Source organism: Sorex fumeus, unplaced genomic scaffold (genome assembly GCF_029834395.1).
Source record: "Sorex fumeus unplaced genomic scaffold, SorFum_2.1 ptg000232l, whole genome shotgun sequence".
In the NCBI taxonomy this organism is placed as follows: Eukaryota; Metazoa; Chordata; class Mammalia; order Eulipotyphla; family Soricidae; genus Sorex; species Sorex fumeus.
In genome coordinates, this window is record NW_026606289.1 from 753,482 (window position 1) to 772,606 (window position 19,125).

Genomic DNA, 19,125 nt, shown 5'->3' on the forward strand with positions numbered 1-19,125 from the left:
TTCTTTGATTATCCGTGATATCTGTTGTGACATTTCCCCTTTCATTTCTGATTCAGTTCACCAAGGTTTTCCCTTTCTTTGTAAGTCTTGCTAATGGTTTATTTTTTTAAAAAAGATCTTGAGCCCATACAGATAGTACAGCGAGAAAGACACTTGCCTTGCATATGGCCAACGTGATTTCAATCCCCAACATCCCTATGGTTCCTGGATCCTGTCAGGAGTAATTCCTGCATGCAGAGTCATGAGTGACCCCTGAGTATCACCATGCTTGGCCCCCGAACAAAAACAAAAAACCAAACTCCCATCTCTTGGTTTTATTGTGGCTTTTGTTTGTTTTAGTTTCCACTTTATTGATTTCTGCTCAGTTTTATTACTTCCTCCCTTCTGTTTGCTTGGGTTCCTTTTGTTAGTTTTCCAACTGCTTAAGCTGAGCAGTTATGTTATTTATATGGTCCCTTTCTTGCTTCCAAATGAATGCTTGCATCACTATAAACTTTCCTCTTAACTTTCTCTGAGTCCCATATGTTCTGGTAGCTAGTTATCTTCATTCTTATTTGTTTCCAGGGATGTTTTTATTTCCTCTCTATTTTCCTCTTTTAACTGCTGGTTGTTCAGTAGTGAGTTGTTTCATTTCCACATGTTCAAGTTTTTGCTCATTTCTCTGTGAGATTAACTTTCATTTTCAATGTATTATGGCCTAAGAGTATAGTTGACACAGTTTCTATCATCTTGATTTTACAGAGGTTTCATTTGTAACCCAACATGTATTCTGTGTTGAAGAACGTCCCAGGTATACTAGAGAAGACTGTGTATTTGACTTTTGGGGGATGAAGAGTTCTGTATGTCTTCCATCTCCTTCATTTCTTCCTTCAAAGCCAGTGTTTCTTTGTTTGATTTTAGCCTAGTTGATCTATCCAGAGGTGAGAGAATGGTGTCAAAGTCTCCCACTATTGTTGTGTTGCTTTCATTATCTTCCTTCAAATCTCTTAGCAGTTCCTTTAAGCATTTTGATAGTCCATCATTATGTGTATAAATATTTAGGAATATGAATATTTCACAATATACATATCTCTTGATCATTAAGAAATAACGTTCTCTTACCCTTATAACTTGTTTTTGGTTTTCAGGCCACACAAATTGTGCTCAGGACATACTCCGGGCTCTGCTCTCAGGATTTACTCCTGGTGGGGCTCAGAGACCATATGGCATGCCAGAGATCAAACCTGGGTCAGCTGCATGCAAGGAAAGCTCCCTATCCACTGGACTATCTCTCCAGCGATCCTCCTTATAACTTTTTTTCTACTTTTTGGGTCACACCCGGCGATGCACAGGGGTTACTCCTGGTCTGCACTCAGGAATTACTCCTGGCAGTGATTGGGGGACCACATGGGATGCTGGGAATCGAACCAGCTTGGCTGCATGCAAGGCAAACGCCCTACCAGCTGTACTATTGCTCCAGCCCCTCCTTATAACTTTTAAAGCTTAAAGTCTACGTTGTCTGATATAAGTATGGCAACCTGGCCATTTGAAAGAAATTGTTGGTTTGAAATATCATTTCCAGCCTCTGACTCTGAGCCTTTGCCTGACTGTTCAAATGTGTCTCTTGTAAACACCAGAAAGTTGGGTTCAGTTTTTTGATCTACACTGCCACTCTGTGTCACTTGATTGGTACATTTAGGCCATTGATGTTGAGTGAGATTATGAACATGAAAGAGATTCGCCATCACTGTGAATGCCCCGTCACTGTGTCTTGCAAAGTTGTTTTCAAGGCTGTGAAGTTCCTGAGATGTTACTTATCTGTGAAGTTCTGCATTGTTCTTCGGACCTGAATGCTAGTCTAGCTAGGTATTCTTGAGGACATGTTCAAATATCGTTGAGTTTTTGTTTAGTATCTCCTACCATTTTTGCTGTGCATCTTTTTGTTTGTCCTTTGGGCCACACCTGGGGGTGTTCAGGGCTTATTCCTGACTCTGAACTCAGAAATCTCTCCTGGGGGAGCTGAGGGGACCATATGGGGTGCTGGGACTTGAACCTGGGTCGGCGCCCTGCAAAGCAAGTGCCCTATTCACAGTACTAGCTCTCCAGCCCCTCTGCTGTGAATCTTAAGGAAGAGCCTTTTGTATGTAATTTCCTTCTTTGATCTTGCTGCTTTCAATATTCGATCTCTTTCTTTGGCTTTTGTCATTCTGATTATAATGTGTGTTGGATTATTTTCATCTGGGTCTCTTTCAGCTAGGACCCTTTGGGCTTCTTGAAACTAGATGCAGACACTTCTCAGCTATGGGAACTTCTCAACTGTGATTTCTCTGACTGTTTCTTTGTCAATATCATTTTCCTATTCCTCCAGTTCTCAGAAGAGTCTTGTTGTTCCCCTTGAACTCATCCCATAGTTGTTATGGGATCTTCACTGACTTTGTGACTTTTCCCTGTCTTCTGTTGTTTTCTAGAGGTTTCCTGCTTCTGATCTTGAAGCTCACTGATTTGTCCTCAGCTGCCAAGACCTTCCACTGAGATTCTGATTTCACCTGAGCTCTGAGTTCTGTCACTTCTGATTATAGTTTTGTCATTTCTGACCTCATACTTCCTTGCACCTGTATCACAGCTTTGAGCACTTGAAACATTCTCAGCATCTTCTCTCTAAAGTCTTTATCTGAGATGTTAGCCAGCTGGTTCGTACTGGTCAGGTCTTCTGAGCTACTTTCTTCACTCACTGAGCATGGTGGGGTTCAATGCTGCTTCTCCATCACATCTGTTGCATCTGGGGGTGAGTCTTCCTAATTTACCACACCCATGTCCGCACACCAGGAAGCTCTCCAAAGGATTCTGATGATTGTTGCTCTCTTCCTTCTCACTAGCTGTCTGGAGTTTTGTGTGAGTGTTCCAGGGCTACTTTTCCTGTCATTGACCTGCTTTGTCTATTCTGGTTGTAATTAGTTTTCTGTGACTTCATGCTACTACTTTCCAGTATTGGTTACATGTGTGCATTTTGGTGGGAACAGGTGTTCAAACTCAGGGCCTTGCAGGAGCCAGAGGTACTCACCACTAAGCCACACCCGGCCCCAGTGTTGGCCTCTTATGCTGCTAAGTGATTTGTTCCCCAAGGTTGACTGATAGCAATGTCTCTTCCAAACCCACTTTCATTTGTTATAGTACAATATACCATTATATGTTTCATTTTATTTGGATGGGTAGTTGAGTCAGATCTGGTGGTACTCAGGACGTAGCCGTGGCTCCTAATTTCTTGAACGGGCTATTTTAAGCACTGTGCTCGCTCTCATCCATTCTCCTCATCTCACTTATCCTTACCTTACCTGCTTACCTATCCGCCTATCAGCTCTCTATCTGTCCATCTACCCACCTACGTTCCCAGTATCTAGCATCAGCCTCTATTATCCACCCAGCTACTGGCGCTTCCATTCACCTATCCGTCGCTTGTCTAGTCTATCTGCCCATCTCGCCTTTGCCTGTCTGGCACCTGGCTGCCTGCCTAGGTAATCTGCCTTCCTATCACTTACTACCCACTGTCTGTCTATTTAGTTCTTCATTCATTCATTCATCTTTTTCTTGTTTGAGGGCCACACCTAGAAGCACTCAGAGCTCACTCTTGGCTGTGTTCAGGGATCACTCCTGGTGGTGCTCGGCGTACCCTATGCCGTGTTGGGGATAGAATCTGGGTGAGCCACGTGCAAGGTAAGTGCCCTACCTACTGTACTGTCTCTTTGGCCCTGTCCATCCTTTTCTCATGATGCTGGAAATCAAACCAGGGACTCCCACCTCAAGACGTATGCTCTATCACTCGGCCACCTCTGCGTCTCTCTGCCTCTCCCTTTCTGGCTATCATCATTTGCCTGTGTTTCTATGCATCTGTCTGGCTCCACACGTTTATGCTCCCTATGGACCATGAGATTTGCACACACACACATTTGTCCTGTGTGTCATGGACTAGTGTCTCTAGCAATCTTTCATACCTCCCTACCTATCCATCCTGTTTGTCATCTGTGTCCGACTTGCTTGTTGTCCACTGTCTGTCAGTCTATCCCTCTCAGTTCTGTCATCTGTCATGTACCTAGAACCTTTCACCTAATCTGTCATCTACAAATCATCTGTTTTTTTCTTTTTTTGCTTTTTGGGTCACACACGGCGATGCACAGGGGTTACTCCTGGTTCTGTACTCAGGAATTACTCCTGGTGGTGCTGGGGGGACCATATGGGATGCTGGGAATCGAACCCGGGTCGGCTGCATGCAAGGCAAACACTCTACCCGCTGTGCTATCGCTCCAGCCCCTCATCTCTGATCAATGCATGTGCCATTTCTCGTGTAATCTTTAAAATATTTGATTGGGGGTGGGGTGGACAATACTTGGTGGTGCTCTGGAGCTATTCCTGAGATTGGGGGTTGCTCCCGGCAGTGTTCCGGGGACCGGGTGGTGGAAAGGATCAAACCAGCGTCGGCTGTGTGCCCTATCCTCTGTTCTATCTCTCTGGGTCCATTTCTCACAAATCTCTCATGTTCCTTGTCCAAGAACCTTCTATCATCTAACACCTGAGTTACCTTGCAGGGGGACGTCCAGATGGCATTTTCCCTTCACAGAGCACGATGCAGCACCAGCAGCGGCCAGAACCTTTGAATTCCAGAACACTTCCATCATCCCAAAGGGAAACCTTGTCTCCAAAGCAGTCTCGGCCCAGCCCGACACCACTACTCTGCCTGTGTCCCCACAGATGCAGCCCAGGGGGTGGTCTCGGGCTGCTGACCCAGGTGGCAGACTTACCACCGTGAGGGTGCTGTCCAGCAGTGGCTGAGGCAGCCCGGGAGCCCCGGTGCGTGTCGGGGGCACTGCGGTGGGGGTGTAGCTATGGCCTTTGCGTGCCTCCTGTGTCCTGCCTCCTCTCCCGCTTCACCCTGTCAGTCCCGGGCCCCAGCACCCACTTTCATTCTTTCTGGCAGCGTGGCCCCCCAGCACCCTGATGTGTGACTTGAGGGTGATGGTGGGCTGTGGCACGCCGCTTCTTCTCCACTGGCATTTGCTGTCCTGAGGCGCCTTTACAGTGTGTGCACTGGAAACGCCCCAGCCAGAAAGAGGCCATCGCCGCCCCAACATGTGCCCGAGTGCCATGTGTGCTAGCACTGAACCCCACCCAAGCCCCTCTGAGCAAGATGAGAGAGGCCAGGAGCTGGAGCAATAGCACAGTGGGTAGGGCGTTTGCCTTGCACGCGGCCGACCCGGGTTCGATTCCCAGCATCCCATAGGGTCCCCTGAGCACCGCCAGGGGTAATTCCTGAGTGCAGAGCCAGGAGTAACCCCTGTGCATCGCCGGGTGTGATCCAAAAAAAAAAAAAAAAGGATGAGAGAGGCTGGACTCAGTCTCTACCAGAGGTTTTACTGAAAAGGACCAAAGGCGGCTCCAGGCCCAAGGGCTGAGGGCCCGGAAAGGCACGGCGGCGGCGGCGACGACGGCAGCGGCGGGGCCTCCTCTGGGACCAGAGGCCAGCTTGGCAGTCCCAGCGCCCCAGCTGACTGACCCCTCTTTGGCACTGAGCTGGAACGTGGGTACCCTCCCTCCCTGCATCCACCCCCGCTTGCTCGGGCTGGCAGTGTAGGCTGGTGGGGTGATGGCTGCCTCCCCCGCTGGCACGGAGCTCAGGTTGGCGACGTCGATGCTTCCAGACGGGAAGGCAATAAATTAGCTGTGGCAGGAGGCAGGGGGCACGTTCTTCACGGGGCTTGCTGGGAAATGCTGTGCAAATGTGGCTCAGCGCTCCAGGCGCCCGGCGGCGCGAGGGCGGGACGGGGACGGCTGTGCCCGGGGCGCCGCTTTGGCAGCTTCTGTGGCATGAGGGACATCGCACGGGATGGGAACTGGGGACCAGCAAGGGGCCACTGAGTCTTTCACACGGAAAAGACTCCACTGGGGTGCAGGAAAGAGGCAGGCAGGGCGCGGCCCCTCCATCGTTTCCTTGCCTGAGGTAGGGGCGGGACCGGGACCCCACCTGCTTTGTGGCCGACCTGGGCGGAGGGAGAGGCACGGTGTGGGGACCGGGGGCTGCACTTTCCTTCATGTGATCCGAGGGCTGGGGCGCTGGGCAAGGAGAGAGGCGGTCAGGTGGTGCTCTCCGGCTCACCTGCCGCCTCTTGGCCCAGAATCTGGCACAGCTCTTGCAGGCGCTGCTGCATGGCGGGAATGCCGGCCAGCTGCTGCTCAAGCCGCTGCTTCTCCTCCGTCAGGCTCAGGCGGGCCGCCGAGTCCAGTTTCTCGAACTTCCAGCCGCCCTCCCCGTCGAACTGCAGCAGGTGCGTGTGGTACTTCCTGCGCAGGAGAGGGACAGGGACCCAGGTGCAGGGGCGCCCCAGCTGGAGCCAGGGCCTGGCCCGCCCCCCGGCCTCCACGGGGACAGAGGGCACCTACCACAGAGAGGGCCGGTGCGTGATGGAGAGCAGGGCGATGCCCGCGTCCTTGGCTGCCTGGAAGATCTTCCCTTCCACGTCAATGCTCACGGCGCTGGTACACTCATCCAGGAGGGCATACTTGGGCCTGGGGGCGCAGGGGAGCAGGCTACTGACCGGCCCCTCGCCGCCTGAGACCCCACCTCCTGGAAGCCCCGGGGCAGGGGGCTCACTTGTGGTAGAACATGCGGGCCATGCCAATCCGCTGCTTCTCGCCCCCCGAGAGGACGTCCTTCCAGTCACACACGGCGTTCCAACCTGGGGGGCAACCAGCACCTGAGTCAGCAAACCGGACCTGGAGCCGCATGCGGGAGCCTAAGCCACACGCCTGCGGGGGCTTATTTGGAGACAGGCATGGGGAAGCGGCAAATGGTGGGGTCCTGGGCACCCCCACCTACACACCACAGCTCTGGGCTCCAGTCTCCAGGCCTCTGCTGCTGGTCCCCCTTTCTGCTCTCGTCAGCAGCCCCCTCATGCTCTGACTGGGTGGGTGCTGGGTAGGTGCCAGCCACAGGTGGGGAGGCCTCCTTGGCCCCTCTATACGCCCCGGCTCCCTGCAGCCTGGGAATGCTCACCACCGATATACAGAGTGACCCTCTCTAGCCTGCTGCGGCAGGGGTGGGAGTCACATGGAACCGTGGACATAGTCCCCTGGTGGCCCTTTCTAGTACATTCGCATGCCCTTGCCAGTCCTGGCCCTTCCTCGGTCCTCTCAGCCAGGAGGGAACAGGACAGCACAGAGTGGGAGTCAGTGTGAATGGTGGGCACGTGGGGTGCCCCCGAGGCTGAGCACTGGCACACTCCCACGGAGAGGTGTCAGGGCCCCAGAAGGTAGACACAGGAGTGCTAGTCTTCCCCTGCCGCCCCCCAGGCACCCAGGAGTGCAGATAGGGGGACCTAGGACCCCCATGGAGTGTCCAGTGCTCACCTTTCACTGCCAGCTGTGCCCAGCAGGGGGCTCCTGGAGGCCCTAGCACTTTGGACTCTGTATGGTAAAACAAGTTGCCACCCACGGCCAGGCTGAGTTTGGGGACAAAGGGCGATTGATCCCCACCTGCCGGCAGGGCCCACCCCTACCTCCCTCCCGCTGCAGGATGTGACGCAGGTGCACAATGTCCAGGATGGCCTCCAGCTGCTGCTCCGAGCAGCCCTTCCTCCGCATGGCCTCCTCCGAGTCGGGGTAGATCACCTGGTCACGTAGGGAGCCCACCGACATGTAGGGCCTGTGGGACAGCGGTGTGGGCACGAGGGACTCAGGGTGGGATGCACAGCACACGCCTAGTGATACACACACACAGCCCTACACACATGTGGACACACACACACACACACCCTACACAAACATGCACCTAGAAATCTGCACACACACATGCATTCGGCAATCCACACACACACTTACAAACATGTGCACCCAGCAATCTACACACATGCACAAACATCCCCACACACACTCAGCAACCCACACAGACACACGCACTCACACATACCTACATACATGTGCACTGGCAAGCCACACACACCTGCACACACACAATGTGTTCCTGCCACGCCAGGGCCTACACATTCCTATGCACACATCTGCAGACAGACACATATGCTCACCCACGTACCCAGAGCGCCCAGCAGAGGTTCCCAAAGTTACCTGCCTACTGTCTCTGTTTCTAAACAGCGCCCTCCAGCCCAGAAATCTACCTTCTTTATGGTTTGTTATTTGTTTGGGGTTTTTGTTTGTTCTTGGGCCACACCTAGTGATACTCAAGGGCTTCTCCTAGGTTTGCACTCAGGAATGACTCCTGGCAGTGCTCAGTGGCCCAGATGTGATGCAGAGGATCAAACCTGGGTCAGCCACATGGGAAGCAAATGCCTTCCCTGCTGTACTGTGGCTCTAGCCCCTTTGTTGTTTATTAGTTTGGCCCCACGTGACAGTTTTCAAGGCCTCCTTTTGGCCCTGTGCTCAGGGACCACTCCTGGTGCAGTTCACAGAACCATGTTGGGTACCGGGCTTTCAAACCAGGGTCAGGCATGAAAGGCAAGAGCCTTAACTCCTGTCTCTGGGGGAAATCTACCTTCCTGTGTTTTGGTTATTGGTTTGGGTTTGGGGGCTGCATTGCCTGTGCTCAAGTCTCATTCCTGGCAGGGCTTGGGGGACCCCGTGGGAATCAAACCAGAAGTGGTTGCGTGCAAGGCAGTTACTTGACCTGCTCTAGTGTGTCCCGCCCTTCTGATCAACCGCTCTGCCCGTCGGGCAGGGGCACACGCACATAGTCAAGCGCCCGCAGCCCGGTCCACGCACCTCTGCGGAATGTAGAACATGTGCCGTGGCGGGGGTTTGTAGAGCGCGCCGCCGTACGTGGGCCACAGCCCACCCAGGATCCGGAACAGCGAGCTCTTGCCACAGCCGTTGGGGCCCGTGATGAGCAGGTGCATGCCCTCCTCCACCTGTGGGCAGTGCTGGACTAAATCAGGGGTCCCCACACCCCCAAAGGCTCAGAGAAGGGGCAGGGGCCTCAAATTTCGGGAGCCCGAACTGAACCCGGACTTGGACCCCCACCCTGTCCCTTCAAGCCCTACCAGCAGCTCCCCCAAGGGGTGGACACACCAGCAAGCCCCGGCAGCCCCGGGCCACACCATCCTGTTCCCACTGGGCCGCGCCTGAAAGGCACCTTCGGGGTGCAGCTTTGCGCTTCATGCCCTGCCAGGCCCCGGTGCCTGTGGCCTTGTCCCGGTGCCACGAAGCTCCGCTTCCCCTTGGGGGACTAGCAGGGCTGCGGAGCTGGGGACACAACTGGCCCCCGGCCCACTCCCTGCCATGACAGCAGCACTCTGGCTTCCCTCAGTCTGTGTGATGGGGTTCCCCCAATGCAAAGGACCCCCAACGCGTCAGAATCTCACTGTATTCGGAGCCAGAGTCCAGGCGGATGCAAGTGGGCGTACTTAGGCATGGCCATGGGGTGTACTTATGTAGAGGGCACATGCGGAAGACGTGCCCGGGGAGGAGGCCCGCGAGGCTTTAGCAGACAGACAGGCCTGCTTGGGTCCCCATCTGGCCTGGGTCCCCCATCTCCTTCCCTACCCCTGGCTGGCCATGCTGACCCACTTCCCCTCTCAGAACATCAGAGGCTGCCCTTGCCGAGTCCCCCAGCCCAGGCCTGGCTCACTGCCCTCTGCTGTGGGTGACCCCTGGCCTCCCGGGGGCTCCAGGGTGTGCCTCTCCCCTGACCTGGGCACAGGCCTATTGACCCAGCCGCTTGGCATCTACACCCAGCATGCCCTGAACTCCAGGTCCCTTAGGACCCAACTCTAGGGGCTACCGCCCAGCAAGCCCCCAACCAGGCACCATGCCATGGCCAAGAGCATGCCCAGGGCAACCCCTACCAGCCAAGTGCCCAAGTCCTGAGCTTTGCGGGGGGCTGCGGGGTCCAGAGCAGGACAGTACCCTCAGTGCCTCCGGCCGACCTGCTTTCTCGTCGCCTGCGCTGCCCACAACCAGCCACACACATCTGGGAAGCAGGCCACTGGCCAGCTGGACGTTGCCCCAAGACAGACCCCAGAGTCCTGAGCTGCCTGTCAGCCTACACTTCCGGGGGCCTGCGCCTCCCCCGACCTACCCGGATGTTGAGACTGGCCACAACCACCTCTCCTGTAGGCGTGATGATGGGGATGTTCTCGCAGACAATCCCCTGCTCCACATCCACCACTTGGCCTGGCGAGAGAAGGTGAGACTGAAGGGGACATCCCGGCCCCCTTGGCAGCGAGCCCGCGACTTAGGGAAGCCTCCCGGGCAAGGCAGGACGGGCGGGCAGTGAGGAGGAGAGGGCCGCCTCACCTCGGATCTGCAGAGGCCCCTCCACACGGACGCCAGACCTCACCGTGGTCCTGGGCCCCACCGGCACGTCCTCTGGGTCCCCGGGCCTCTTGAAATGGCAGCGCTGGACGTCGTCGAAAACCTGGAACATCTCATGCACGCGGGCTGTGTAGCCGGCCAGCTCCGTCACCTGCGGGGTCGGTGCCACTCAGCTGTGGAGGGGGGCGCGGCAGGGGCGGGGCGGGGGGTGAGGCAGCGGGTTACCTCCTTGTAGGAGGAGATGATGCGCTCAATGGCGTCAGCCGCGGCCGTGAGGAGGTTGCGGGCAATGGTGAAGGCCTCGGTGCGCTCGCCCACCAGCTCCTCCTCCTTCATCGCCAGGGCTGCCTTCCTCACGGCCTCGGAGTCTGCAGTGGGACATCAATGGTGACGTCACCCCCCGTGAGCAAATGGGGCTGAACCACCCACACGCACAGCAACCCCCCCCCACCTCGCAGCCCACTAGGGGCCGGCACAGACTTCGCATGTGCGGGGCCCGGGTTCGATCTCCAGCACCATCCTAGCATCACCAGGTGTGGCCTCCAAACCCCAGCCGCTCCCTCAATTTCAAAAACACACCCTCACTTCAAACGCAGCCCTGGGCATCTGCACGTAAGCAAAAATGACAAATCCGTTAGAAGAAATAAGGGATTCATCTTCGTGACCCTGGATTTTGCACAAGGTGGCTGAAAATGATAGCTGAACCCGTGCAGCTGGAGGGGCTTTATCAACATGAACAATATTTGCGCTCCAAATGCCGCAGTGAAGGAGTGAAATGATACCACACGGATGGGGGGGAAATCTGCCAAGCACGTGACCGACAAAGGAGGCACTGGAATCTGTAAAAAGCTTGCAGGGCCCGGGAAAGAGCACAGGAGTGGAGCACTTTGCCCTGGGTTCAATCCCTGCCATTTCAACTTTTTCTTTTTAAAATGACACTCGGGGCCCAGAGAGAGAGATAGTACGGTGGGTAAGGCACTTGCCTTGCACGTGGCCGACCTGAATTTGGTCCCCTGCCCCCCATATAGTCCCCTGAGCTTACCAGGAGTGATCCCTGAACACAGAGCCAGGAATAAACCCTGCGCATCACTGTATATGGCCCCAAAGCCCTCCCTCCCAAGAAAATGAGACTTGGGTTTTAGATCTAGCTCAGTGGACGAGCACTTGCCTTGCAGGTGTGAGGCCCTGGATTCCATCCCTGGCAGCATGAAAAAATAATTATCTCACAGTGATTCAATTAAAACACACGCACATATAAACACATTCTTAAAACATGAGGAGACACTCTTTCCTTCTTTGTTTTCTTCCCCTTCCATCCTTCCTTTCTACCTCCCTTCCATCTTTCCTCTCTCTTTTTCCCTCTTTCCTTCTCTTTTTGGGCCACACCTGGCAGTGCTCAGGGCTATTCCTGACTTGGAGCTCAGGGTTTATTCTTGGTAGTGCTCAGGGGACCACATTTGGCTGGGGATAGAACTCAGCCTTCCCGCATGCAAAGCATGTGCCACAGCCCACCGAGCCAGCGCTTTGCCCAGTTTTTCTCGATTCAACCAGAGACAACCCAATTGAACACTAGTCAAGGACCTCAACAGACATTCCCCTCCCCGCCAAATGCCATGCGGATGGCCAATCATCACAGGGCCAGACATCAATATCACAAACGATCAAGGACACACAAATCCGACCTAAACGAAACAGCACTTCTTACCCATGAGGCTGACTGTAGTCAAGGAAAGATATTAACAAGGCAGTAAGGAAACGAGGACTTGGAGCCCTCCCACGAGGGTGGAGGAGCGGGCAGGTGGAGAGAAGAGGTCAGCAGCCCTACAGTTACCCTCCGCTTCCCAGCCCATCCAGCCAGCCACTCCCACCTGGACACCCGAGAGAAACGGAAACGCCAAAGCTCAGAGCAACATCCCTCACAGCAGCCAAGGGTGGGAACGATCCCCGTGTCACCCACGGGCAAGTGGCTGAGGCCACGGAGGGCCGGGCTGACCAGATTGTTGCTCCCAGCCATAAAAGGAAGGAGCTGGAGAGTCATCCTGTGATCGAGGGGGACCTGGAGAGCACCATGCGGAATGAGAGAAGCCAGAGCCCAGAGCTGCAGTCTGTACTTCTGTTTACATGAGCTGTCCAGAGGCGAATCCAGAGACAAAGCAGGTTTGTGGGGGGCAAGGGATGGGGCTAAGACTCGGCAAACGGATCAAACCCACTAATGACCTCAAAAGGGTGGAAATCAGGGGGGCTACTAACAGCGGCTCAGGAATTCCGATAAGAAATCACTGCGAGGCCCTTGGCTCTCATTCTTGGCTCAACTGGAGGCTGCGTCCCCTCACTGCCCTCTCCCAGGGTCTGCTACACACGGTTCCTTCCAGTTGGCACAGCGGAGAGCCCCAGGGCTGACATCCGAGAGAGCTCAGGAGTTGTCACACAGCCCTCATGCCACACAGCAGCTCGCGAGCAGATACGGGCTAGAAGGAACGCAAGAGGAATTCCCAAAAGTGAGAGGAGAGGCTGCCAGGTGTCCGTGGGCCCCCCGGGAGGCCCGCTGCCCAGCTTCCCAGAGCTGCTGTACCCCAAGCCTCTCAGGCTCTCCTCCCTCATCTGCTGTAAACGTGTGGCCTTGGGCCTCCATGAGAACACAGCCCTGGCCTGACTGCTGTCTGCGGAGACCCCCCTCACTTGGTCAATGATCTCCTCGTCAAAGACCAACGGCCCCCTTTCCCTGCATCCTGGGAGTCCCCCCAGAGGAGCAGGGCTTTAATAGAAGAAAGGTTCTAGAAATGGCAACGGGGAACAAGGAGGCCAACTCTCAGGGACTGGGGTGAAGGTCATTATGCAGTGTCCACTGCGGTCCTCACAGGGTGGGAAGTTTCGGGAGAGAGTGCAAGGACTCTACCCCGGGGCCAAACGGAGCCCCAGATGTGGGCCCTAGGACTACGCTGGGGGAGGGACTCAGTGCGCAGGAGACAAATGGGTGGCCAGCGCACCTGTACTGCTTTGAGACCTGGCACAGGACCGTTCAAAATGTGCACTGGTGGGGGGTAGGCTTCACCCCTCAAGTGGATGGTGTGGGCCAACTTCTTGCCATGTCCCCAAAAGGCAGGAGTGATAGATGCCCTCCTGCTGGTGTGCTTGGGGGCCCGGGCATCATCTGCAGTGCTAACAGGCCACCTGTGCCAAGTGTTCGAGTCTGTCCCCACACGGCACCCCCAGCAGCCCCTCATCTGCCACTGGCCACTGGATGAGAGAGAGCAAAGCAGAGGCCAGACAAGAGCACAGGTCTTGGGCAGGCTGAAGGACCAGGGACCCCTGAAGGCCCCAGAGTCAAAGTCCCCCCAAGGCAGAGGAGACACCAGCATGACTCAGGCCCCGGGCAGAAGCACGCCTGGCACTTGGAGGCTATCCCAAGCTACGGCAGCCCACACCGAGGGACCCGAGGCTGGCAGTGTAGGGCCCTGGAGGAATTTAGGCTGGGGAAAAGCCAGGCTGTACTATTCCCAGGGCGACCGAAGGTGGCTTCTCCTCAGAGGTTCTCTGGCTTCGTCCTGCTGCAGGGGTGCCCATGGCAGCTCCGCCGTGGCAAAGCCCTTGCTCTAGTTAGATTCCCTCACCACGGGGGGCACAGCGGAGAGCCCCAGGGCTGACATCTGAGAGAGCTCAGGAGTTGTCACACAGCCCTCATGCCACACAGCAGCTCTCAGCAGATACTGGCTAGAAGGAACGCAAGAGGAATTCCCAAAAGTGAGAGGAGAGGCTGCCAGGTGTCCGTGGGCCCCCCGAGACTGGAGCGGGGAGCTTCGCACGCAGGGCTGGGCCCTGGGTCCTCTGAGGAGCAGGCTTCCTATGGGAATTTGTAATCCTGCGTCAGAGGCAGTGAAGAGGACGCCAAGCGCAGGAATCCACGTTGCCCAAGCTGAGAAGCCACAGGAGATGAACCGCAGAGCTGGGGAGACACTGCATCCCAGCACCTCACGCACCTCGGAGCACTGCCACGAGAGAGCCCGAGCAACACCGCCCGTGGCTCCCGCAGCAAGGGAAGAAGAGAAAATGCCTTCAACTAGTTCCTTGGCAGGAAGGCTGGGCACGGACCAACACGTGAGCCAGCATCTCAGGGGACCCCCAGAAGTCTGGGTGCAGGCTGGCAGATGAAAGATGAGGCTGCCCCCCAGTGTGGTCTCCAGGTACCCCAATCATGAGTGACAGACCATCGACAAAGGAGCAGTGAGTGACAGCAGAATGGGGACACGCCACCAGTTTGCCATTTCTACTGTCAGGGCAAATGTGTTTCCAAATGTCTGCTTGGGAGAGAGAGAGAGGACTCAGGGCAAGTACGTGAAAGCCAGAAGAGCCAAATCCGGTGAAGGTAGACGGAGAGCGAGCTGGCAGCGCCTGGGAGAGGCGCAGAGAGGGGCCGACCCAGGCACTGGCAGGGAGGAGAAGGAGCGCCAAGCAATACAGAAACCATGACAGGCCAAGGCCCCATCTCCAGCAGGGTCGGGAGGCCCGACAGGGAAGGCCGGAGATTGGGGTGCCTCCAGAAGCAGCCCACACCCAACAAATAGTACTTCATTACTTGGGGGTATAGGGGCAAAACAAAGACCTTTTCTTAGACGGCAAAATAATCGCGGCGTTCCCACGATGAAAATCAGAAAGAACTTTCTGGAAACTGTCTTTCTGGAAGGAGGTAACCGCGCTGCAGGGAAAGGGCTGTGAGCAAAGAAATTCGTCAACAGTGGATCAGATTTGAACACGTAACGACCCAAGGGGGCAACAGCCCAGTCTGAAGGCCAGGGGGAGCCTCATCCATAGAGCCGAGGGTGGGCGTCGGAGCTGCTGACTGACCCCTACCAGCTCTCGGGGTGCAGGCAACCAGATAAGGCTGTGCACGAAGTGAGTAAGAGGAGGAAGGAGACAGAAGCTGTCCCGATTGTGGCAGATGTGGTGTGACGGGCTTCCCAGCCCCATGCAGCGGCAGACAGCTGCCCTTATCTCTGGACAACAGACCAAACCCAGCACGGTTCTTTCCCCAGCCCCCTGCCTCCAGGCCGCAGTGGGACCTGTGGGGTTCCAGGACCTCGGTGGCCTGGGACCACAGCCAGCAGGCGCAGGCGAAGGGTGTAAGGCCGTGATGCTATCTGGGACTGCGTTCTGGTCCCAGGGTGGCCCGGAGCTACGGCTCTCACCTGACTCCGAGTAGCCAGTGGCGGTGATGATGGGGACGGCCACCATGAGCAGGCCCGAGGCGCTCCACACATACTTCATGAGGAACTGCTCCAGCATGACGTACCACAGGCGGCCCAGCAGGATGAGGTTGATCTGTGAAGCCAGGTCCTGGTAGGACTGTCGGAGCAAGGCCAGCTCAACCTGTGGGCGACAGGGGCAGGCTCACAGGGATGTGGGGGCTAAGGCACGACCAATGGGCACGGGCTGCCCACGTGAAGGTATCTGGGTGGCTGCCTCACAGACTTGGGGGTCAGCTGCGGTGAAGAGGGGACTCCCACCTTCCAAGCCCCCCACTTCTCTCTTGGCTCCGAGTTGGGACGCTCATCAGGCTGGATCCTGAACCAAGAAGAGGGTCCCTGGGGGGCAGAAGGCAGTGCCTCTCCTTGGCCAGGCCTGGATTGTCGCCCTGATCCCAGACAGCCCACGCCCTGAAGCCTCAGCCCAGCAACGGGCTGGGCTTCCCGAGTGCTCGCGTCACCAGGAAGTGGACAGTGAATGCCTACAAGGAGCACCCCTGTGGCAGTGGCAGACAGGTGGGACGTCGGGGTCCCTTTCCCAGCTGAGCCTCTGTGGATTTGTCCCCACGGCCTGCAGGGTGTGCGCGCTCGACGGCAGAGGCCCCAGGAGACCCGCGGCTAACTAAGACAGCACTCCTGCTTGGCCAGAACGGGGTGCGTGTGCGTGCCTGAATCCTTGTCCTAGCAAGAGCCGCACAGTCTGCGGTCTACACTCCTGTACCTCTAAGCCCGGGTCAGGGACTGTGGGGATGTCGGGGTGCTGCGTGAGTTACACAGCTAAGGTTCTGTCTACCTCTGCGGCCAGCAGCCCAGCACTCACCCCTGCCCTGGGACGGCAAAAGGCTGGGGCCCGTGCCGGCTGGGGCCCCACATCCTGACGACCACAATACCACACGGCGCAGGCAATCTCTCTTCTGCCCCCTCAACCCCAATGAAATTGGGCTTGGCCTCCTGCCCTATCTCCCGCACGCCTCTCAGAGCGCCCTGGCAATCCCGGCTCGTGCTGAGAGCTGGCAGGAATGCCGGCCAAGGCTGACAACCTAGCTCCAGGGACCGTGCCAAGCACCTCACCCAGGGCCACAGCTGTCTGCCCAAGCCCTGCAGGCCGCCCAGAGTGCGGGAGTGCCGGAGCAGAGGAGAGAGCAGGGCGCCCAGCTGGAGTTGTTCTCTTTTTAGGAATCCAAGGAGACCGTGTCAGAAGGCGGCCCGCAGCCCCAGGCCGGACACAGAGCCTTCAGGCGAAGGATGTGCCCCTCCCCCACCCCCGCCCCCCAGAAGAACTCGGAACCGAAACCGGAGTCGCAGAAAGCCAGGCCTTAGGCAGCTGCAACCCCAGGCACGAGGAAGGGGAGGGGCGAGGCGAGATAAAGGGAGCCCTGGCCTGCAGTAACCTCGGCCGGCCCACCAGGAGCTGCGCCCATGTGGGGGCCCCGGGCGGAAGGGCGGCCACGGGGAAGGGGGCAGGGTGGCTGCCAGGCCGGCAGGAAAAGTGCCCTGCCGAGGGGGCCCCAGCCAGGCATCCCGGCGGCCCCTGCCCCCTCACTGGCCTGAGGGCTGGAGTGGGGGAAGGCCTTGACCCCGGGTCCAGCTCCCCCACTGCTGCGGCCTCCACGCTGCTTGTTAACCTCGGCTTGGGCTGAGTCATGCCCATAATGCACGCCAGCCCAGCCAGCCAGCTGGGCGTCCAGCCGGCCTTCAAAGGGCCCAGGGGTGGGGGCTTCGGGGGCCCAGGAGCGGGCGACCCACCGACGGGCCCAGCTCCCACCCGGCAGGCGCTTCCTCCCAGCCGGTGGCAGCAGTGAGGGGAAGCTGGCGCTGTGCGCGCGCGGCTGGAACCGCTAGAATCTAGGCTGGCAGCCCCAGGCCAGCCCGGCTGCTTGCGGAGCAGGAGAGGAAGCAGAAGTGGCCTGGGGCGAGCAGGCAGCCGCCCGTCTGCACCCACCCAACGTCGAGCTTCTCTATTTCTCCGCCAGGGCCCCGTCTGGCCCCCAGCCTCCCTCCTCCGGCCCACCGCGAGCCCCTGGCCTCGGCTCCCTGCTGCCTCCCAGCCGCTGCCCCACCTCATGACCCCCATAGAAGGCGATCTCCTCCGAGTTGGCCACCACGCGCGAGTGCATGTAGCGCAGCTCCCCCTTCCTCCGTGCCTCCTCGGCCACCAGCTCCCCAAACTTGGGCGAGAAGGCTCGCAGCACGTTGGCGGTCAGGAACACCACGAGGCCAGCGATCGCCGACGGCCAGGCCGTTCCCGCCCCGCGGGAGCGGGCTGCCCGGACCAAGGTGTATGCGGTCACGGCTACGTCGAGCAGCGGCTTGGTCAGGTTGGAGTAGAGGTGCGCCACCGAGGCCGCGAAGGCCACCAAGTCCTCCGTCAGCGACTGGTCCGGGTTGCGCAGGCGCCCGTCCATGTTGCTGACTCGGTAGTAGGTCTGCTGGGCGAAGTAGAGGCTGTAGGCGTGGGCCACGAGGCGGCTGCGGAAAGCCAGGGCCAGCTGGCCCTCCAGGTAGCGAATGGCACTGTTGATGAAGGTGGCCGGCAGCGCGATGAGGAGCCACTGCATGAGCTGCCAGCCGAAGGCCCTCGGGTCCTTGCGCACGATGCTGCGCGCCAGCCGTCCATCCAGGCGGGCCACATACACCGACAGAAAAGTCCGGCTCACCAGGGTGGCCGAGTGCAGGGCCAGCAGCCCCGTCTCCCGGCACAGGAGCCGAGGGAAGAGCAGCCGCAGGAGCCACAGAAGGCGCCGCACAAACACCCGGTTCACCCCGGCTTTGGCCTCGGAGGCCAAGGCCGCAGGGGCCCTGGAGGTCCCCTGCGCGGATGCTCCTGCCCTTGGTGGCTCCTGTGGGCTCCTGGCCGGAGCCAGGCACTGGCGCAGCAGCGGGTAGATCTTGTGGACCCCATAGGCCGTTAGGGCCAGTACCACAGCGCTGCGCTTCAGCGTGCTCACCCGAGAGGCTCGAGGCGCCGAGAGCACCGCGGGCATGTCCCCTGCGGGTTGGACTTCACGCAGCAGCAGAGGCAGGTGGATGGAAGAGTCGATGGCTGGTGGTCTAGACAACTGGGAACTTCACTGTGGTTCCCGAGATGAGCGCTTCTGGCCACCGGGGCGGTCCTGGGGCCCCTGGGTGATGAGTTCAGGGTCCTCCAGCTTCGCAGCCTCTTCTGCCAGCTGAGGTGGAGGAAGTTGTCAGTCCCCCAGTCCTGGGGTCACAGCCTCCAGAGATCTCAGGCAGAGAGGGCTTCCCTTCCACTCCTCCTCCTCCTCCTCCTCCTCCTCCTCCTGCCCCGCTGGCGCCCCTCCCCGGGGTACCGGGAGCAGCGTCCGCTCTGCAGGCTGGCCGAAGCGACAGTGACTCCGCCACCCTCCCGGAATCCCCACCTACCCACCCCTCCCCAGGGGCGAGTCCGGGGAAGGGGAGGAGGCGGAGGAGGGGCGGGAGGCGGGGCCCGGAGGGGCGCCCCACCCCGTTCTCGCCCCACGACTGGGCCCCGCCTCTTCCCTGGACCACAGAGAGGAGGGATGACTCGGAGGGCTAGAGAGGCCTCCGCGCCAGGCTCCGCCCTGCCCCACCCATCCTCCCCCACATTCCCAGG

The 19,125-nt window shown here is 58.0% G+C and overlaps 1 protein-coding gene across 1 annotated transcript; it reads right to left on the reverse strand.

The window, feature by feature from the left end:
- Positions 1-5,373: 5,373 nt before the first annotated feature.
- ABCD1 (ATP binding cassette subfamily D member 1) lies at positions 5,374-18,776 on the reverse strand. The gene is made up of 10 exons (XM_056108687.1): positions 17,591-18,776; positions 15,474-15,654; positions 10,516-10,658; positions 10,273-10,441; positions 10,055-10,149; positions 8,740-8,885; positions 7,524-7,669; positions 6,620-6,704; positions 6,409-6,534; positions 5,374-6,309 (listed from the first exon to the last, which is right to left on the reverse strand). The coding sequence occupies exons 1-10, from the start codon at positions 18,512-18,514 to the stop codon at positions 6,102-6,104; spliced, it is 2,223 nt and encodes a 740-aa protein (XP_055964662.1). The 5' UTR covers positions 18,515-18,776; the 3' UTR covers positions 5,374-6,101.
- Positions 18,777-19,125: the final 349 nt, after the last annotated feature.